This window comes from Aotus nancymaae, unplaced genomic scaffold (genome assembly GCF_030222135.1).
Source record: "Aotus nancymaae isolate 86718 unplaced genomic scaffold, 86718_ANA_hifiasm-v0.15.2.pri h1tg000012l, whole genome shotgun sequence".
NCBI lineage: Eukaryota > Metazoa > Chordata > Mammalia > Primates > Aotidae > Aotus > Aotus nancymaae.
This window is the reverse complement of record NW_026988423.1, coordinates 48,926,060-48,940,415: the sequence shown is the minus strand read 5'-3', so window position 1 is coordinate 48,940,415 and position 14,356 is coordinate 48,926,060. Positions and strand designations below refer to the sequence as shown.

The 14,356-nt window shown below is 54.8% G+C and overlaps 1 protein-coding gene across 1 annotated transcript; it reads right to left on the bottom strand.

Moving 5' to 3' along the window:
• Positions 1-323: 323 nt before the first annotated feature.
• Positions 324-1,978, bottom strand: HSPB1 (heat shock protein family B (small) member 1). The gene is made up of 3 exons (XM_012449023.3): positions 1,461-1,978; positions 745-808; positions 324-637 (listed from the first exon to the last, which is right to left on the bottom strand). The coding sequence occupies exons 1-3, from the start codon at positions 1,822-1,824 to the stop codon at positions 448-450; spliced, it is 618 nt and encodes a 205-aa protein (XP_012304446.1). The 5' UTR covers positions 1,825-1,978; the 3' UTR covers positions 324-447.
• Positions 1,979-14,356: the final 12,378 nt, after the last annotated feature.

Sequence of the window (14,356 nt, the reverse complement as noted above, 5' to 3'; positions counted from 1 at the left end):
ACTGCGACTGGCTTTTTATTTTTAAGAGATAGGGTCTCACTATGTTGTCCAGGCTGGTCTTTAACCCTGGGCTTCAAGCAATTCTTGCGCCTCAACTTACCAAAGTGCTGGGATTGCAGGTATGAGCCACAGTGCCGGGCAACAGGACCTCTGTCTTTATGGATGTGAGTTAGCCTGTGCCTAGCAACCTACACGGGAGTACCCACATGGCCCAGCAAGGGGCTGGGCACCCAGTACACCCTGAGCAAAGGTGGCCAGTCTAAGCCAGGGAATGGCAGGTGCCCGAGGCTTCCTTCCACAAACACCAGGGGCTGAGCCAGTGACAGGAGGGTTGCTTCAAACTTTATTTGAGAAAAACAGAAGACAAACGTATCAAAAGAACATACAGGTGGGTGGGGGGGACATGGCCAGTGGCGGCGGCACCGGTGGGCATCTGGGCTAAGAGTTTTACTTGGCGGCAGACTGGTCGGATTTCGCAGCTTCTGGGCCCCCAAGCTGGGCCCGCGACTCGAAGGTGACGGGGATGGTGATCTCGTTGGACTGCGTGGCTGGCTTGGGCATGGGGGCCTCCACGGTCAGTGTGCCCTCAGGGGACAGGGAGGAGGAGACCTGGGTGGGGTCCACACCAGGGGGCAGCCTGGACGTGCAGAAAGGGAAGGCGAGTGTTACATTACACACCGGGTAGGTCCCTGCGCCCTCCTCCCTAGCCCCAGCCACCCACCCCGACCTGGCGCCAGGACTCACGTGTATTTCCGGGTGAAGCACCGGGAGATGAATCCGTGCTCATCTTGCCGCTCCTCGTGCTTGCCTGTGCGGGAGAGGAAAATCAGAATGAGCGGGAGAGGACCGACTCTCGGCCCCGCCAGGCCAGAGGCCCCACCTCCAGCTTGGAGGCAGCCAGGACTGCAGGCTGGCAGGGATTAACAGAGGGGGCTGGGAGTGGGGGCGTGCCCGCCTGTCCGGGCTCTCAGAAACTTCCGGAAAGTTCGAGTAGGAGTTTTGGGAGGAATGGAGCAGGGTGCCGAGGGGCGGAGGGAGCAGCACGCACGCCCCCTGCGCGGCTAGGGACAGGGACCGCGCCAGGGGACCCACTTATCTGGGGATGGGGCTGCGGGTGGTAAGGGGGTTCCGTGGAAAGGAGCATTTCTTCACTGATGATCTTTTAAAAAAATTTGGTTGCTTTTTTATTTTCTTGTAGTTGGTAGGCGGGGAGGTCTCGCTATATTGCCCAGGCTAGTCTAGAACTGGCGTCCGCCTCCCAAGGAGCTGAGATTACAGAGCAGAAAGCGACCTTAGAAGCGACCTGCACCCCCAATTCCTGAGCAGGGGAATCACCGATCCCGCTTTCCCGGTGCCAGGCTAACTTTTAACTCCCCAGGCCCCGGGTTTCCACCGCACCCCAGGGCCCCGCCCGCCCCGCCAGCCTCCTCCCCTCCCCTGCAGGGCCAGGGGGTGCTCACCGGTGATCTCCACCACGCCATCCTTGGTCTTGACCGTCAGCTCCTCGGGGGCGAAGTGGTTGACGTCCAAGGACACGCGCCAGCGGTCCGCTGTGTGCCGGATCTCCGAGACCCCGCTGCTGAGCTGCCGGCTGAGCGCGCGGCTGTAGGCGGGCGCGGCCACCGCGGAGCCCTCGACCGCGGCGGGGGGCAGGGGGCGCACGTAGCCCGGCCAGCTGCTGGTGCCGAACCACTGCGACCACTCCTCTGGCAGCCGGGGCATCCCAAAGGCCTGGTCGAAGAGACGGCTGTGCGGGTACCAGTCGCGGAAGGGGTCCCAGCTGGGGCTCCGCAGGAGCGAGAAGGGGACGCGGCGCTCGGTCATGCTGGCTGGCTCTGCTCGGGACGTCTGCTCGGAGAAGTGCGGGCCGCGGTGCCGGGCCGCGCTTTTATGCGCCTCCAGTTGGGTATTTTTAGCAGGCGGTGTTTGAGGTCTCTATTAATGGAAATGACCCGTTTGGGACCGCCCCTCCCCATGCACTCCTCCTCCCCCCTCAGCGTTCAGGGGGCCGTGGGCGGGGCGAAGAGGGTTCTGCCCCAATCTGGAACCTTCTCTCGTTAAGGAAAACAAATGAGTTCGAGAGTGCGACGCTGGAGACGTGCCACACCAGGGCACTCGGAGGCCCTGGTGCTTAAGCGCTGGCGGGTGTGGCCGGCGGCCAGGCCCCTCCTTTTGTTCAGGAGGACAGCGCCAGACAGGTTGGGCTGGGGCAAACAGCTGGGAAGTGGCAGAGGCAGGGTTGGAACCACAAGGCTGTTTGATGGAATGTGTTGTAAAGCAGTCTAGTGCTTGAGTCCAGGAGTTCGAGGCTGTAGTGAGCTATGTTCTCACCGCTGCACTTCAGCGTAGGCAACAGAGCAAGGCCCTGTCTTTTAAAAAAATAAAAAGGGGGCCGGGCGTGGTGGCTCACACCTGTAATCCAAGCACTTTGGAGGCCAAGGCGGGCGGATCACCTGAGGTCAGGAGTTCAAGACCAGCCTGACCAACATGGTGAAACCCTGTCTTTAAAATAAATAAAATAAAATAAAATAAAATAAAAAGGGGCTGGGTACATGGCTCATGCCTGTAATCTCAGCACTTTGGGAGGCCAAGGCAGGAAGGATGGATGCCCTGAGGCCAGGAGTTTGAGACCATTCTGGGCAACATAGTGAGACCTCACGTCTACCAAAAAATTTTTTTAAATTAGCTGGATGGCCGAACACTGTGGCTCATGTCTGTAATCCTAGCACTTTGGGAAGCCAAGGTGGATGGATCACGAGGTCAAGAGATCAAGACCATCCTGGCCAACGTGGTGAAACCCCGTCTCTACTAAAAATACAAAAATTAGCTGGGCGTGGTGGCAGGTGCCTGTAGTCTCAGCTACTTGGGAGGCTGAGGCAGGAGAATCACTTGAACCTGGGAGGCAGTGAGCCAAGCTTGCACCACTGTGCTCCACCCTGGCGACAGAGTGAGACTCCGTATCAAAAAAAAAAAAAAAAAAAAAAAAAAAAAAATTACTTGGGCATGGTGGTTTGCACCTCTGGCCCCAGCTACTCTGGAAGCTGAGGCAGGAGGATCCCTTGAAGCCCAGTGGGTAGAGTCTGCGGTGACCCTGGATTGTGCCACCGCACTTCAGCCTGGGCTACAGAGCAAGACCCTGTCTCTACCAAAAATACCAAAAATTAGCTGGCTGTGGTGGTGGGCACATGGAATCCCAGCTACTGAGGAGGCCGAGGCACGAGAATCGCTCCAGGAGGCAGAGGTTGCAGTGAGCCAAGATCAGGCCACTGCAGCACTCCAGCCTGGGTGACAGACAATCTGTCTCAAAAAAAAAAAAAGGGGAGCCTCGGTGTCTCAGGCCTGTTGTCCTGGCATATAAGGAGGTGGGGTTACACATTCGAGGCCAGCCTGGGCGACATAGAAACCCCTCTTCCCTATAACAACAACAACAACAACAAAAATGTGGCTGGGCGCAGTGGCTCACGCCTGTAATCCCAGCACTTTGGGAGGCTGAGGTGGGTAGATCACAAGGTCAGGAGTTCAAGACCAGCCTGGCCAACATGATGAAACCCTATCTTTACTAAAAATACAGAAAATTAGCTGGGCATGGTGGTGCACACCTGTAATCCCAGCTACTCGGGAGGCTGAGGCAGGAGAATCACTTGAACCTGGAAGGCGGAAGTTGTAGTGGGTGGAGATCACGCCATTGTGCTCCAGCCTGGGCAACACAGTGAAACTCCACCTCAAAACAGAAAAAGAAAAGAACAAGCCACGGGCCAGGAACTTGAATTAGTCTGGACTTACTGTATTATTGTTGTTATTATTCTGGACACATCCCCTCCTTACTCCAGGCCTCTGTTTCTCAGTTTCCCTTTTTGTAGGTTTTGATGCCCGTATCACAGTGGGAGCTGGGGCGCCAAGTAGTAGAGTCTGCACAAACTTGCTTAGAGCCTGGAGCTTGCCCCCTGCCTCACCTCATCCATCTGAACACCGATGGGATCCTGGCCCCCATCTCCCAGCTTGGAGGGAGGGTGCTGCCCCTGGGTTCCCACCACAATGCTGACAGTCCCTCTCTCCCGTCTTTGTAGGCATGCGGGGCGGTGCTAGCCTTCCTTCTCCCCTGACTTAGGTCCTGGTCCTGTGATCCCTTTTTTTGTTTGTTTGTTTCTTTGTTTGAGCCAGAGTCTCTCTTGCTCAGACTGGAGTCCAATGGCCTGATCTCGGCTCACTGCAACCTCTGCCTCCTGGGTTCAAGCGATTCTCCTGTCTCGGCTTTCCAAGTAGCAGGGATTACAGGGACCCACCATCATGCCTGGATAATTTTTAGTAGAGAGGATTTCACCATGTTGGCCAGGCTGGTCTCGAACTCCTGACCTCAAGTGATCCTCCCACCACGGCCTCCCAAAGTGCTGAGATTACAGGTGTGAGCCACCACGCCCGGCCCTGTTATCCCTGGTTTTTAGACAAAGAAACAGCTGTGTACAGAGATTAAATGGCTTTCTGCTGTCTCCAGGAAAGCACTCAGAAGCGGCCTCCTGCCTCTCTAGTACCCGGGGCCTCCCACTTCTTCTGTCCCAGTGTACTTGCTGCCCCTATCCTGGGGCTGAGGCTTCACTCCTGCCAGTTCTGTGGGGAGCCAAGGCCACTAAAGCCTCGCCCTGCCCAGGCCCAGAATCCAGGCAGACTCCAGGCCACTCCTGGGGGTAGCAGCAAGTCCCAGGCCCTCTCTGAGTCTCAGTGTCCTTTTTTAATTTAAGATGGGGTTTCACCATGTTGGGGAGACTGGTCTTGAACTCTCAACCTCAGGTGATCCACCCTCCTTGGCCTCCAAAGTGCTTGGATTACAGGCGTGAGCCACCACGCCCAGCCCTCAGTTTCCTTTTTTAGAGAGAGCTCATAAATGCCTTTCTCTCTCTCTCTTTTTTTTTTTTTTTTTTTGAGACGGAGTTTCGCTCTTGTTACCCAGGCTGGAGTGCAATGGTGCAATCTCGGCTCACCGCAACCTCCGCCTCCTGGGTTCAAGCAATTCTCCTGCCTCAGCCTCCCAAGTAGCTGGGACTACAGGTGTGTGCCACCATGCCCAGCTAATTTTTTGTATTTTTAGTAGAGACGGGGTTTCACCATGTTGACCAGGATGGTCTTGATCTCTTGACCTCATGATCCACCTGCCTCGGCCTCCCAAAGTGCTGGGATTATAGGCGTGAGCCAACGCGCCCGGCTCTCTCTTTTTTGAGACGGAGTCTCACTTTGTCACACAAGCTGGAGTGCAGTGGTGCGATCTTGGCTCACTGCAACCTCCACCTTCAGGGTTTAAATGATTCTTCTGCCTCAGCCTCCTGAGAAGCCGTAACCAGAGGTACCCACCACCATGCCCAGCTAATTTTTGTATTTTTAGTAGAGACAGGGTTTCAGCATGTTGACTAGGCTGGTCTTGAACACTTGGCCTCAGGTGATCCACCCACCTCAGCCTCCCAAAGTGCTGGGATTATAAGCGTGAGTCACCGCACCCAGCCTTATTATTTTTCTTTTCTTTCTCCTTCCCTCCCTCCCTTTTTTCCTTCTTTCTCTCTTTCTTTCTTTCTTTCTCTTTTTTCTTTCTCTGTCTCTCTTTCTCTCTTTCCCTCTTTCTTTCTTTTCTTTCTTTTGATAGGGTCTTGCTCTCTTGCCCAGGCTGGAGTGCAGCACAGTGATCATAGCTTATTGCAGCCTTGACCTCCTGGGCTTAAGTGATCCTCCTGCCTCAGCCTCCTGAGTACTTGGGACTACAGGTGTGTGCCACCATATTTGGCTAATTTTAAAATTTTCTGTAGAGACGGGTTGCACTGTGTTGCCCAGACTGGTCTTGAACTCCTGGCGCCAAGCGATCGTCCTGCCTAGGCCTCTCAATGTACTGGGATTACAGGCATGAGCCACTGCGCCCATCCTAGATGCCTCTGTCTTACCCACTTGCTCCTCCTCAGGGAAGAGCCAGGGCTGGACCGTGAATCCCAGCTCACCCCTGGAAAGGCCTCTGAACTCCTGGGGCTCTCAGGAGCCAAGGGTGGGAGGCAGACGGGACCCCTGCCTTCTACCCCACCTCCTGGCTGGGTCATTGTCAATGAACCCAGTGAGCTCCTGGTTGACACCCCATGGGATTTAGCGTCAGAAAGCCCCAGGCCTTTGCTCCTCAGCGCTCCCAGCCCCACCCATCCCCAGCTGTATAAAGTCAGGTGAGGTCAGGAGCCAGGGAGGGCCCTCATCTGCCTCTGCCTGCTCATCTTGGCCCAGACGGGAGCACAGGGTGCCCCACCCAAGAGGGAGCCGTCAGGTGTGGGTGGTTATAAACAGTTTCAGGTGTGGCTCTACCAGGCCCAGCCACGCTCTGGATGGGATCTGCCGGCCCTTTGTAGACACTAGCTCCCTTCATCTTGCCTGAAACCAGGGCGGACTGGATCTATGCCTGCTGCCCCAGCCAGGAGAGATTGTGCAACTCAAGGTACAAAACCCACACACTGCTCACTCCCTCGGAATTCACATTCATTTTCAAGGGCTCAGTTTTTTTTTTTGTTTTTGTTTTTTTTTTGAGATGGAGTCTTGCTCTGTCGCTCAGGCTGGAGTGCAGTGGTGCGATCTCGGCTCGCTGCAACGCCTCCTGGGTTCGAGTGATTCTCCTGCCTCAGCCTCCCGAGTAGCTGGGACTACAGGTGTGGGCTACCAGGGGCCGGGCGTGGTGGCTCACGGCTGTAATCCCAGCACTTTGGGAGGCTAAGGCAAGCAGATTGCCTGAGGTCAGGAGTTCGAGACCAGCCTGGCTGAGGGCTCAGTTCTTGAGGGATGACTCTTAGATCTCCCACAAGGAAGGGAAGATGGGGATGAGGTGGGTGGTGTGGCAGAAACTGGGTTTTGGGGACAGATAGAGCTGGGCTTGAATCTGGGTGCTGCTGGCGTGGTGACCACCCTGAGCCCACATGTCTGCATTTGCAAAGCAGAGTTAGCAATGCCTCTGCATGTCTGACAGCGTTGTGGTCAATTTCAAAGGTGTGAATGTATGTAAAGTGCTTGGTACATAATAAGCGTTCATGGTGACTGTGAGGGCCTTTAATTGTGGATACTGAGCCTTAGAATAATCAGAATTACCCACTTATATGTGCTTTATAGAGTGTCAAAGTGTCCTATCAGAGTCTCTTTTTCTTCCTCTTTTTTAAAAAAAAAAATTTTTTTTTGAGATGGAGTCTCGCTCTGTTGCCCAGGCTGGAGTGCAGTGGCTTGATCTCAGCTCACTGCAACCTCTGCCTCCTGGATTCAAGTGATTCTCCTGCCTCAGCCTCCCGAGTAGCTGGGATTATAGGCACTGGCCACCACTCCCAGCTAATTTTTGTATTTGTAGTAGAGACGGGGTTTCACCATGTTGGTCAGGTTGGTCTCAAACTCCTGACCTTGTGATCTGCCCACCTCTGCCTCCCAAAGTGCTGGGTTTATTCTTTTTTTTTTTTTTTTGAGACAGAGTCTTGCTCTGTTGTCAGGCTGGAGTGCAATGGCGCGATCTCGGCTCACCGCAACCTCCGCCTCTTGGGTTCAAGCAATTCTCCTGCCTCAGCCTCCCAAGTAGCTGGGACTACAGGTGTGCGCCACCACGCCCAGCTAATTTTTGTATTTTTAGTAGAGACAGGGTTTCACCTTGTTGACCAGGATGGTCTCGATCTCTTGACCTCGTGATCCACCCACCTCAGCCTCCCAAAGTGCTGGGATTATAGGCATGAGCCACCGCGCCTGGCCTCATTTTTTATTTTTTTGAGACAGAGTCTCGCTCTGTCACCCAGACTGGAATGCAGTGGCGCTATCTCAGATCACTGCAACCTCCACCTCCCAGGTTCAAGCAATTCTCTTGCCTCAGCCTCTTGAGTAGCTGGGATGACAGGTGCCCACCACCACGCCCTGTATTTTTTGTATTTTTAGTAGAGGTAGAGTTTCACTGTGTTGGCCAGGCTGGTCTCAAATTCCTGACCTCAAATGATTCACCCACCTCAGCCTCCCAAAGTGCTGGGATTACGGGCGTGAGCCACCGTGCCTGGCCTCCTTTTTTCTTTCTTTCTTTCTTTTTTGTTTTAATAGATAGGGTTCCCACTCTGTTGCCCAGGCTGGAGTACAGTGGTGCAGTCATAGCTCACTGCAGCCTTAATGTCCTGGGCTCACATGATCCTCCTTGCTCAGCCTCCTGAGTAGCTGGGACTACAAGCACATGCCACCACACCCAGCCAATTTTACAATTTTTGGTAGAGATTGGGGTTTTACTATGTTGCTCAGGCTGGTCTCAAACTCCTGGCCTCAAGCAATCCTCCTACCTTAGTCTCCAGAGTACCTGGGATTACAGGCATGAGCCATGGCATCCCGCTAGGAGTCTCATTTTTGAGATGAGAAAACTGAGGGTCAGAATGGCCCTGGGGTCACAAAGCTGGTAAGGGTCTCAGATCTCGCTATTCTCCATCCAGAAAGGGGGAGACTTTCCAGATGGTTCAGGGAGGTCTGTGGGCTTCCCAGGGCTCGGGGTGTATTTCTTTCAGCCCTAACCGGGTGGCTTTCCTCTGGCAGGCTGCACTCTGCCCTCCCCACTGGGCAACCAACCTGGGCAAGGGGGGCCATGGCTGAGTGGCAGCTCCCATGTGCCCCCTTTCCCAGCTGTTCTCTGACAGTCTGTGGGCTGGCTCCAGCATCCAGGGTGCTGAGCTGCCAGGGGTGGTTTTTCTGGGATAAAGAGGAAAATTCTAGCCCCAGATTTCCCAGAAGCCTTCTTGGCATGGGGTGGGGGGACTGGGGAGGGGGCAAGTCATAGCCCCTCTCCTCTTCATTGCTCACTGTAAGGTCTGGGGAGTCCTTCATCAGATGGTTCCTCCCTTCACCTCTGGCCCCCAAATCTGGGGTGCTCATCAGCAGCCCCAAGACTACCCCACTTCCTTTCACAGTGCCCAAGGCCTCGACCATGCTAGCCACGCCCTCCGCAGGCTTCGGCCAACTGCAGCTGAACCAGCCCCGCCCTCGCTGGCCCAGCCTCAGAGAAAGTGCCAGAGTCTCCCGGCAGCTGCCCGAGCTCCCCGGAGAGCCCTGACAGTTGATGGATGACGACAGTCTCCGGGCCTGCTGGGAACTGAAAATGTGGACGACAGTAATTAGAGCACTGGGGGTGGGGGAATAGGGGATGCTAGGTCTTTCTGGAAACGTCTAGACACTGCCTCTCTGGGAGTCCGGTTCTAAAAGCCCACCTCCAGCCTGCCCCACTCCTTGGGCCTCCGGTTTCTGGCTGGTCTGGGAGGGGGCTGTGCCACCCCCATAGCCACTAATGCGGGGGCCACAGAGGGGCCAGGTGGGAGGGCTGGGGATCCATCCCCCGGCCCCTCCCCCTCTGGCCGTCTAGCTCTGGAGTCTGGGGACCTGGATGTCTTTGACTGCAGCCTTGGCCAAGGGCCGGCATCCGTGACTCATTTTCTTGATCTGTGCAATGAAACCATCGGACTGGATGTTCTCTTTAAGTCTCCTTCCAGAGCCGTGAATCAACAGTTTCTCCTCCACTCTTCCCCTCCCCTCCAGGTCCCCTGCGTTACCCACTGCACAGCCTAAATGCTGCAGGACCGGGGTGTGCACATGGGAAGTGGCGACAAAGATTCCCTGCTTGACCAAACTTTACTGAGGCTCGGCAACCTTCTTAAACCCCTCTGCATAAATTCAGTTTTTTGTTTGTTTTTTTCCTCGACAGAGTCTCCCTCTGTTGCCCAGGTAGGAGTGCAATAGTGCAATCTTGGCTCACTGCAGCCTCCGCTTCCCAGGTTCAAGCAATTCTCCTGCCTCAGCCTCCGAAGTAGCTGGGATTACAGACGTGCCTACCATGCCTGGCTAAGTTTTTTTTTTTTTTTTTTTTTTTTGAGATGGAGTCTTGCTGTGTCACCCAGGCTGGAGTGCAATGGCGCAATCTCAGCTCACTGCAGCCTCCGCCTCCTGGGTTCAAGCGATTCTCCTGTCTCAGCCTCCCGAGTAGCGGGGACTACAGGTGCATACCACCACTCCCAGCTAATTTTGTATTTTTAGTAGAGATGGGGTTTTACCATATTGGCCAGGCTGGTCTCGAACTCCTGACCTCAGGTGATCTGCCCGCCTTGGCTCCCAAAGTGCTGGGATTATGCTCCCAAAGGCATGAGCCACCGCACCCTGTTCGTAAATCCAGTTTTTGCAAGAAACCTGTGAAGTCTGTTTATCAAGAATCCCTCACCCTCAAGACCTCATCACCCTCCAGATGAGGTTCCTCATCCTCCACCATCTCCAAGGTGATGTCTGATCTCCCTGGCTGGCCTTCAGCTAGAATCCTGCTAGGTCGGTTGAGCCAGAACAGCACCCCAACCCCCGCCATGTTTCCTCTTAGTAAATTTCCATCTACTTGCTCCACTGTGCCCCTGGGCCATAAATTCTTACTTGCCCATGCTCTATTCAGAATTCCGCTCAATCTCTCTTTCCCTACTGCACAATTCCATTGCAGTCCTGCCTATATATCTCCTGTGATGGCCCTGAAGAAAATGTTCCTGCTCATACTTTAACAAGTATCATAGAGTCAGTTTTTAATAGGTGGAGGTGGGAGTGAGGGGAGGATGGGAGACGCTCACCAGGCCTTAGATGAGAATGTTCCCTCCCTGTCTGCCAGCTAAGCCTGGATGTGACTTGGGGCTGCTTTAAATCAGAGTGAAATGGAGAAAAAGGGGTAAATGGGGCAGGAGTCCCCCCTCCCTGAGCCTGCAGGAGAGTGGGGTTCCTGTCCTGAGAGAGATTTAGGTTTCCCCTGTAAGAAAGCTTCAGGCTGGCCGGGCACAGTGGCTCACGCCTGTAATCCCGGCACTTTGGGAGGCCCAGGCCGGAGCATCACTTGAGGTCAGGAATTTGAGACCATCCTGGCCAATATGGTGAAACCCCGTCTGTACTAAAAATACAAAAATTAGTCTGGCATGGTGACGTGAGCCTGTAATCACAGCTACTCGGGAGGCTGAGGCAGGCTTGAACCCAGGAGGTGAAGGTTGCAGTGAGGTGAGATATGCCACTGCACTCCAGCCTGGGAGACAGAGTGAGACTCTGTCTCAAGAAAAAAGAAAAATATGTATGTGTGTGTGTGTGTGTGTGTGTGTGTGTGTGTGTGTGTGTGTCTAGGTGATGGGAGACAGGCTGGGACAGCCAAGCTGGGCTGGGCAGGTGCCCTGTGGCCTGTGGCCTGTTGCCCTCGATCTGGGGCTGTCGGAAACTGATTAAGGAGAAAGGGGAAAATCCAGCTGGGAAAACAGTAAACAGGAAAGGTCTGTCCGGCCTCCTGGCTGCTGTATGTGCTGGAAGGAAAAACGTGCTGTGGAGTGGGTGCTCCCCTGGGCCCCATCTGGAGAGAGAGAGAGAGATCATGAGAGGACCGGCTTCACCCCCAAACCAGAGGAGTGCGCCCCAGGCTCAGGACCCTCCAGCCACAAGTGCCCACATCCTGTGGACGGTTTTCTGCCCGCCCAGGATTGGCGTTTCCTGTTTTCCTGCCGGCCGTCCTGGTCCTGTTCTTCCGGTTCCACAGGGCATACAGCAGAGTTCGGTCTTCTGAGTTCAGACAGCGGGGGCTTGGTATGCTCCCCACCCCTTCCCCACACAGCCAGGGCGGACATTGAGGATGAAGGCTTGGGGCTTCCAGGCTGAGATAGACCCTGGCCCAGGCACCTGTCCTCTGGTCCTGGCCGCGTTTTTTTCCTTACTCTCTGTCGCCCTCTAGTGTCATTTTGCTGCCACCACGCCTCGCCTTTGGTGCCCAGGCCTCTCCCAAGGTTTCTGCAACCGTTCCTCTGTGAATTCCCTCCTTCACTCGCTGACTCACTCCACAGACATTTCAAAGGGTCCTACTTGGGGGATACAGAGACAAGGAAGACATGGGCTGGCCCCCAGAAGCTCAGAGCTTTGGGGATAGACATGCTAACAAATAAATCACTTTTGTTTTTGTTTTGAGACAGTCTCGCTCTGTCGCCCAGGCTGGAGTGCAGTGGCTCACTGCAGCCTTCACCTCCCAGGTTCAAGCAAGAAGAGATCGGGTGCTAACCCAGGCACCCAGAGGACCCCAGAGACAGGAGTAGTCACGGCAACTGCACAGCAGGAAGGCTGCATGGAGTAGAAGGTGGCTGAGCTGGGCCTGGACCTGTGAGCTCACCTGAACCAGTGGAAGCAGAGAAGGCATGAGGGGGGCGAGCTGGGCTCTCGGGTATTAGAATCAAGGGCAGTGATGGGAGATGAGGTGGGAGGGTGCCCCGATAGGAGCCAAGGATGGCACATGCCAGGTGGAGTCACTCAGAAGGCCTCCCAAGGCCCGTGAGCCGGGAGGTGGATGTGGCCGAGGGAGGCAGGGTCTGCAAGGCGGGGGTTCTGTCTCACTTATTCAGTACTGTGTCATCAGAGCCAGCAACTCTGCCGGGGGCATAGGACTTGTTCAGAAGTATTTGTGGAATGAGTGAATGGGTGTTCAGATTTGCCTATTAGAAATAGCGGGAATGGCCAGGCACAGTAGCTCATGCCTGGAATCCAGGCTGAGGCGGGAGGATTCCTTGAGGTCAGGAGTGTGAGACCAGCCTGGGCAACATGGCAAGACCCCATCTCTACAAAAAGTAATGGCCAGGCACAGTAGCTCACGTCTGTAATTCCAGCACTGGGAGGTCGAAGTAGGTGGATTACCTGAGGTCAGGAGTTTGAGACCAGCCTGGCCAACATGGTGAAATGTCGTCTCCACTAAAAATAAACAAGTAAGCCGGGCATGGTGGCACGCACCTATAAGCACCAGAAACCCTGGTGATTGGCCAGGTGTGGTGGCCTCAGCCACAGCTACTCAGGAGGCTGAGGCAGGAGAATTGCTTGAACCTGGGAGGCGAAAGTTGCAGTGAGTCAAAATTGCACCACTACACTCCAGCCTGGGCGACAGAGCGAGACTCTGTCTCAAAACAAAAACAAAAAATAAAAGCAAAAAGCAAAAGTTAATGGCGTAGTGCAGTGCACCTGCAGTCCCAGCTACTTGGGAGTCTGAGGCAGGAAGATCTCTTGAGCCCAGGAGATCAAGGCTGTGCTCCAGTCTAGCCTGAGTTACCGAGTAAGACCCCGTCTCAAAAAAAAAGCAGGAGGGATTGGAGAGGGCAAGGAGGCAGGCTGGCCAGTGAGGAGGCTGGTGGGGCCAGGTGCTGAGGTGGGGTGGGAAGGAAGCAGTTGCTATGTCTGGGAGCAGCCTGGCTGAGGCGTGCAGAAGAAGGAGGCAGTCAGGCTGGGCAGTGAAGGAAAGGGATGGGAGACTGGGGGACAGAACAGCCAGGCAGCAGTGCCCCTAGGTCAGATGGCAGGCTCAGTGCAAGGCAGGCTGACTTGCAGGCCTACCTCCTGGTGTGTTTCACCCATCTCTAGCACAGGGCCAGGTCTGCTCCCCCTGTAGCCCCGCCCCTAGCCTGAGGCTGGTTTTGTTGAACTTGTTAGAAAGGGTTACAGAGATCAGAAGGGTTCTTTTTCTTTTTCCTTCCCTCCTGCCTTCCCTTCTTCTTTTTCTTTTCTTCCTTCCTTCTTTTCTCTTTTTTTTCTCTCTTCCCTTCCCCTTCCTTCCTTCCCTCCCTCCCTTTTTCTCTCTCTCTCTCCTTCCTCCCTCTCTCCCTCCCTTCCTTCCCTCCCTCCCTCCCCCTCTCTCTTTTTTTTTTTCTTTATATAAGAGACAGGGTTTCACCATGTTGGCCAGTCTGGTCTCAAACTCCTGATCTCAAGTGATCCACCAGTCTCAACCTCCCAAAGTGCTGGGATAACAGGCGTGAGCCACCACACCTGGCCAATCACCAGGGCTTCTGGGAACAGCTTCTGCAGATCAGAAACAGAGCCACTGGCCAGGTGCCCCTTCTAGTTTTGGGGAAAAGAAACTGGAAAAGAAGGAGCAGCTCTAGCTCTGGGGACTGGTTCAAGGACACCTGTGTCATGCAGACATGGGAACCATGGCCAATCAGCTGCACCCTCATTGGAGGTGGACCAGGGTTCTTAACCGATGGGATGCTAAAGGCATTGAGTATCCGTGAGATAGATCCGATGTTACAAGCCACACTGCGGGCATGCGCACATTCTTCCGGGAGGCGGGTTCTCAGCCTTCATCAGATTCTCAAAGAACACCTGATTCAAAACAAGCTTAAAATCCACCACCCTGGCCGGGCGCGGTGGCTCAAGCCTGTAATCCCAGCACTTTGGGAGGCCGAGGCGGGTGGATCACGAGGTCAAGAGATCGAGACCATCCTGGTCAAAATGGTGAAACCCTGTCTCTACTAATACAAAAAAATTAGCTGGGCATGGTGGCGCGTGCCTGTAATCCCAGCTACTCAGGAGCCTGAGGCAG

Bases quoted from the DNA above. Each gene is read 5' to 3' on its own strand.
- HSPB1 (XM_012449023.3), bottom strand. From the start codon at position 1,824: ATGACCGAGCGCCGCGTCCCCTTCTCGCTCCTGCGGAGCCCCAGCTGG. The intron at 809-1,460 runs GTGAGCACCCCC...TCTCCCGCACAG, and splicing joins TGGCGTGGTGGAGATCACCG to GCAAGCACGAGGAGCGGCAA. The intron at 638-744 runs GTGAGTCCTGGC...CTGCACGTCCAG, and splicing joins TGCTTCACCCGGAAATACAC to GCTGCCCCCTGGTGTGGACC.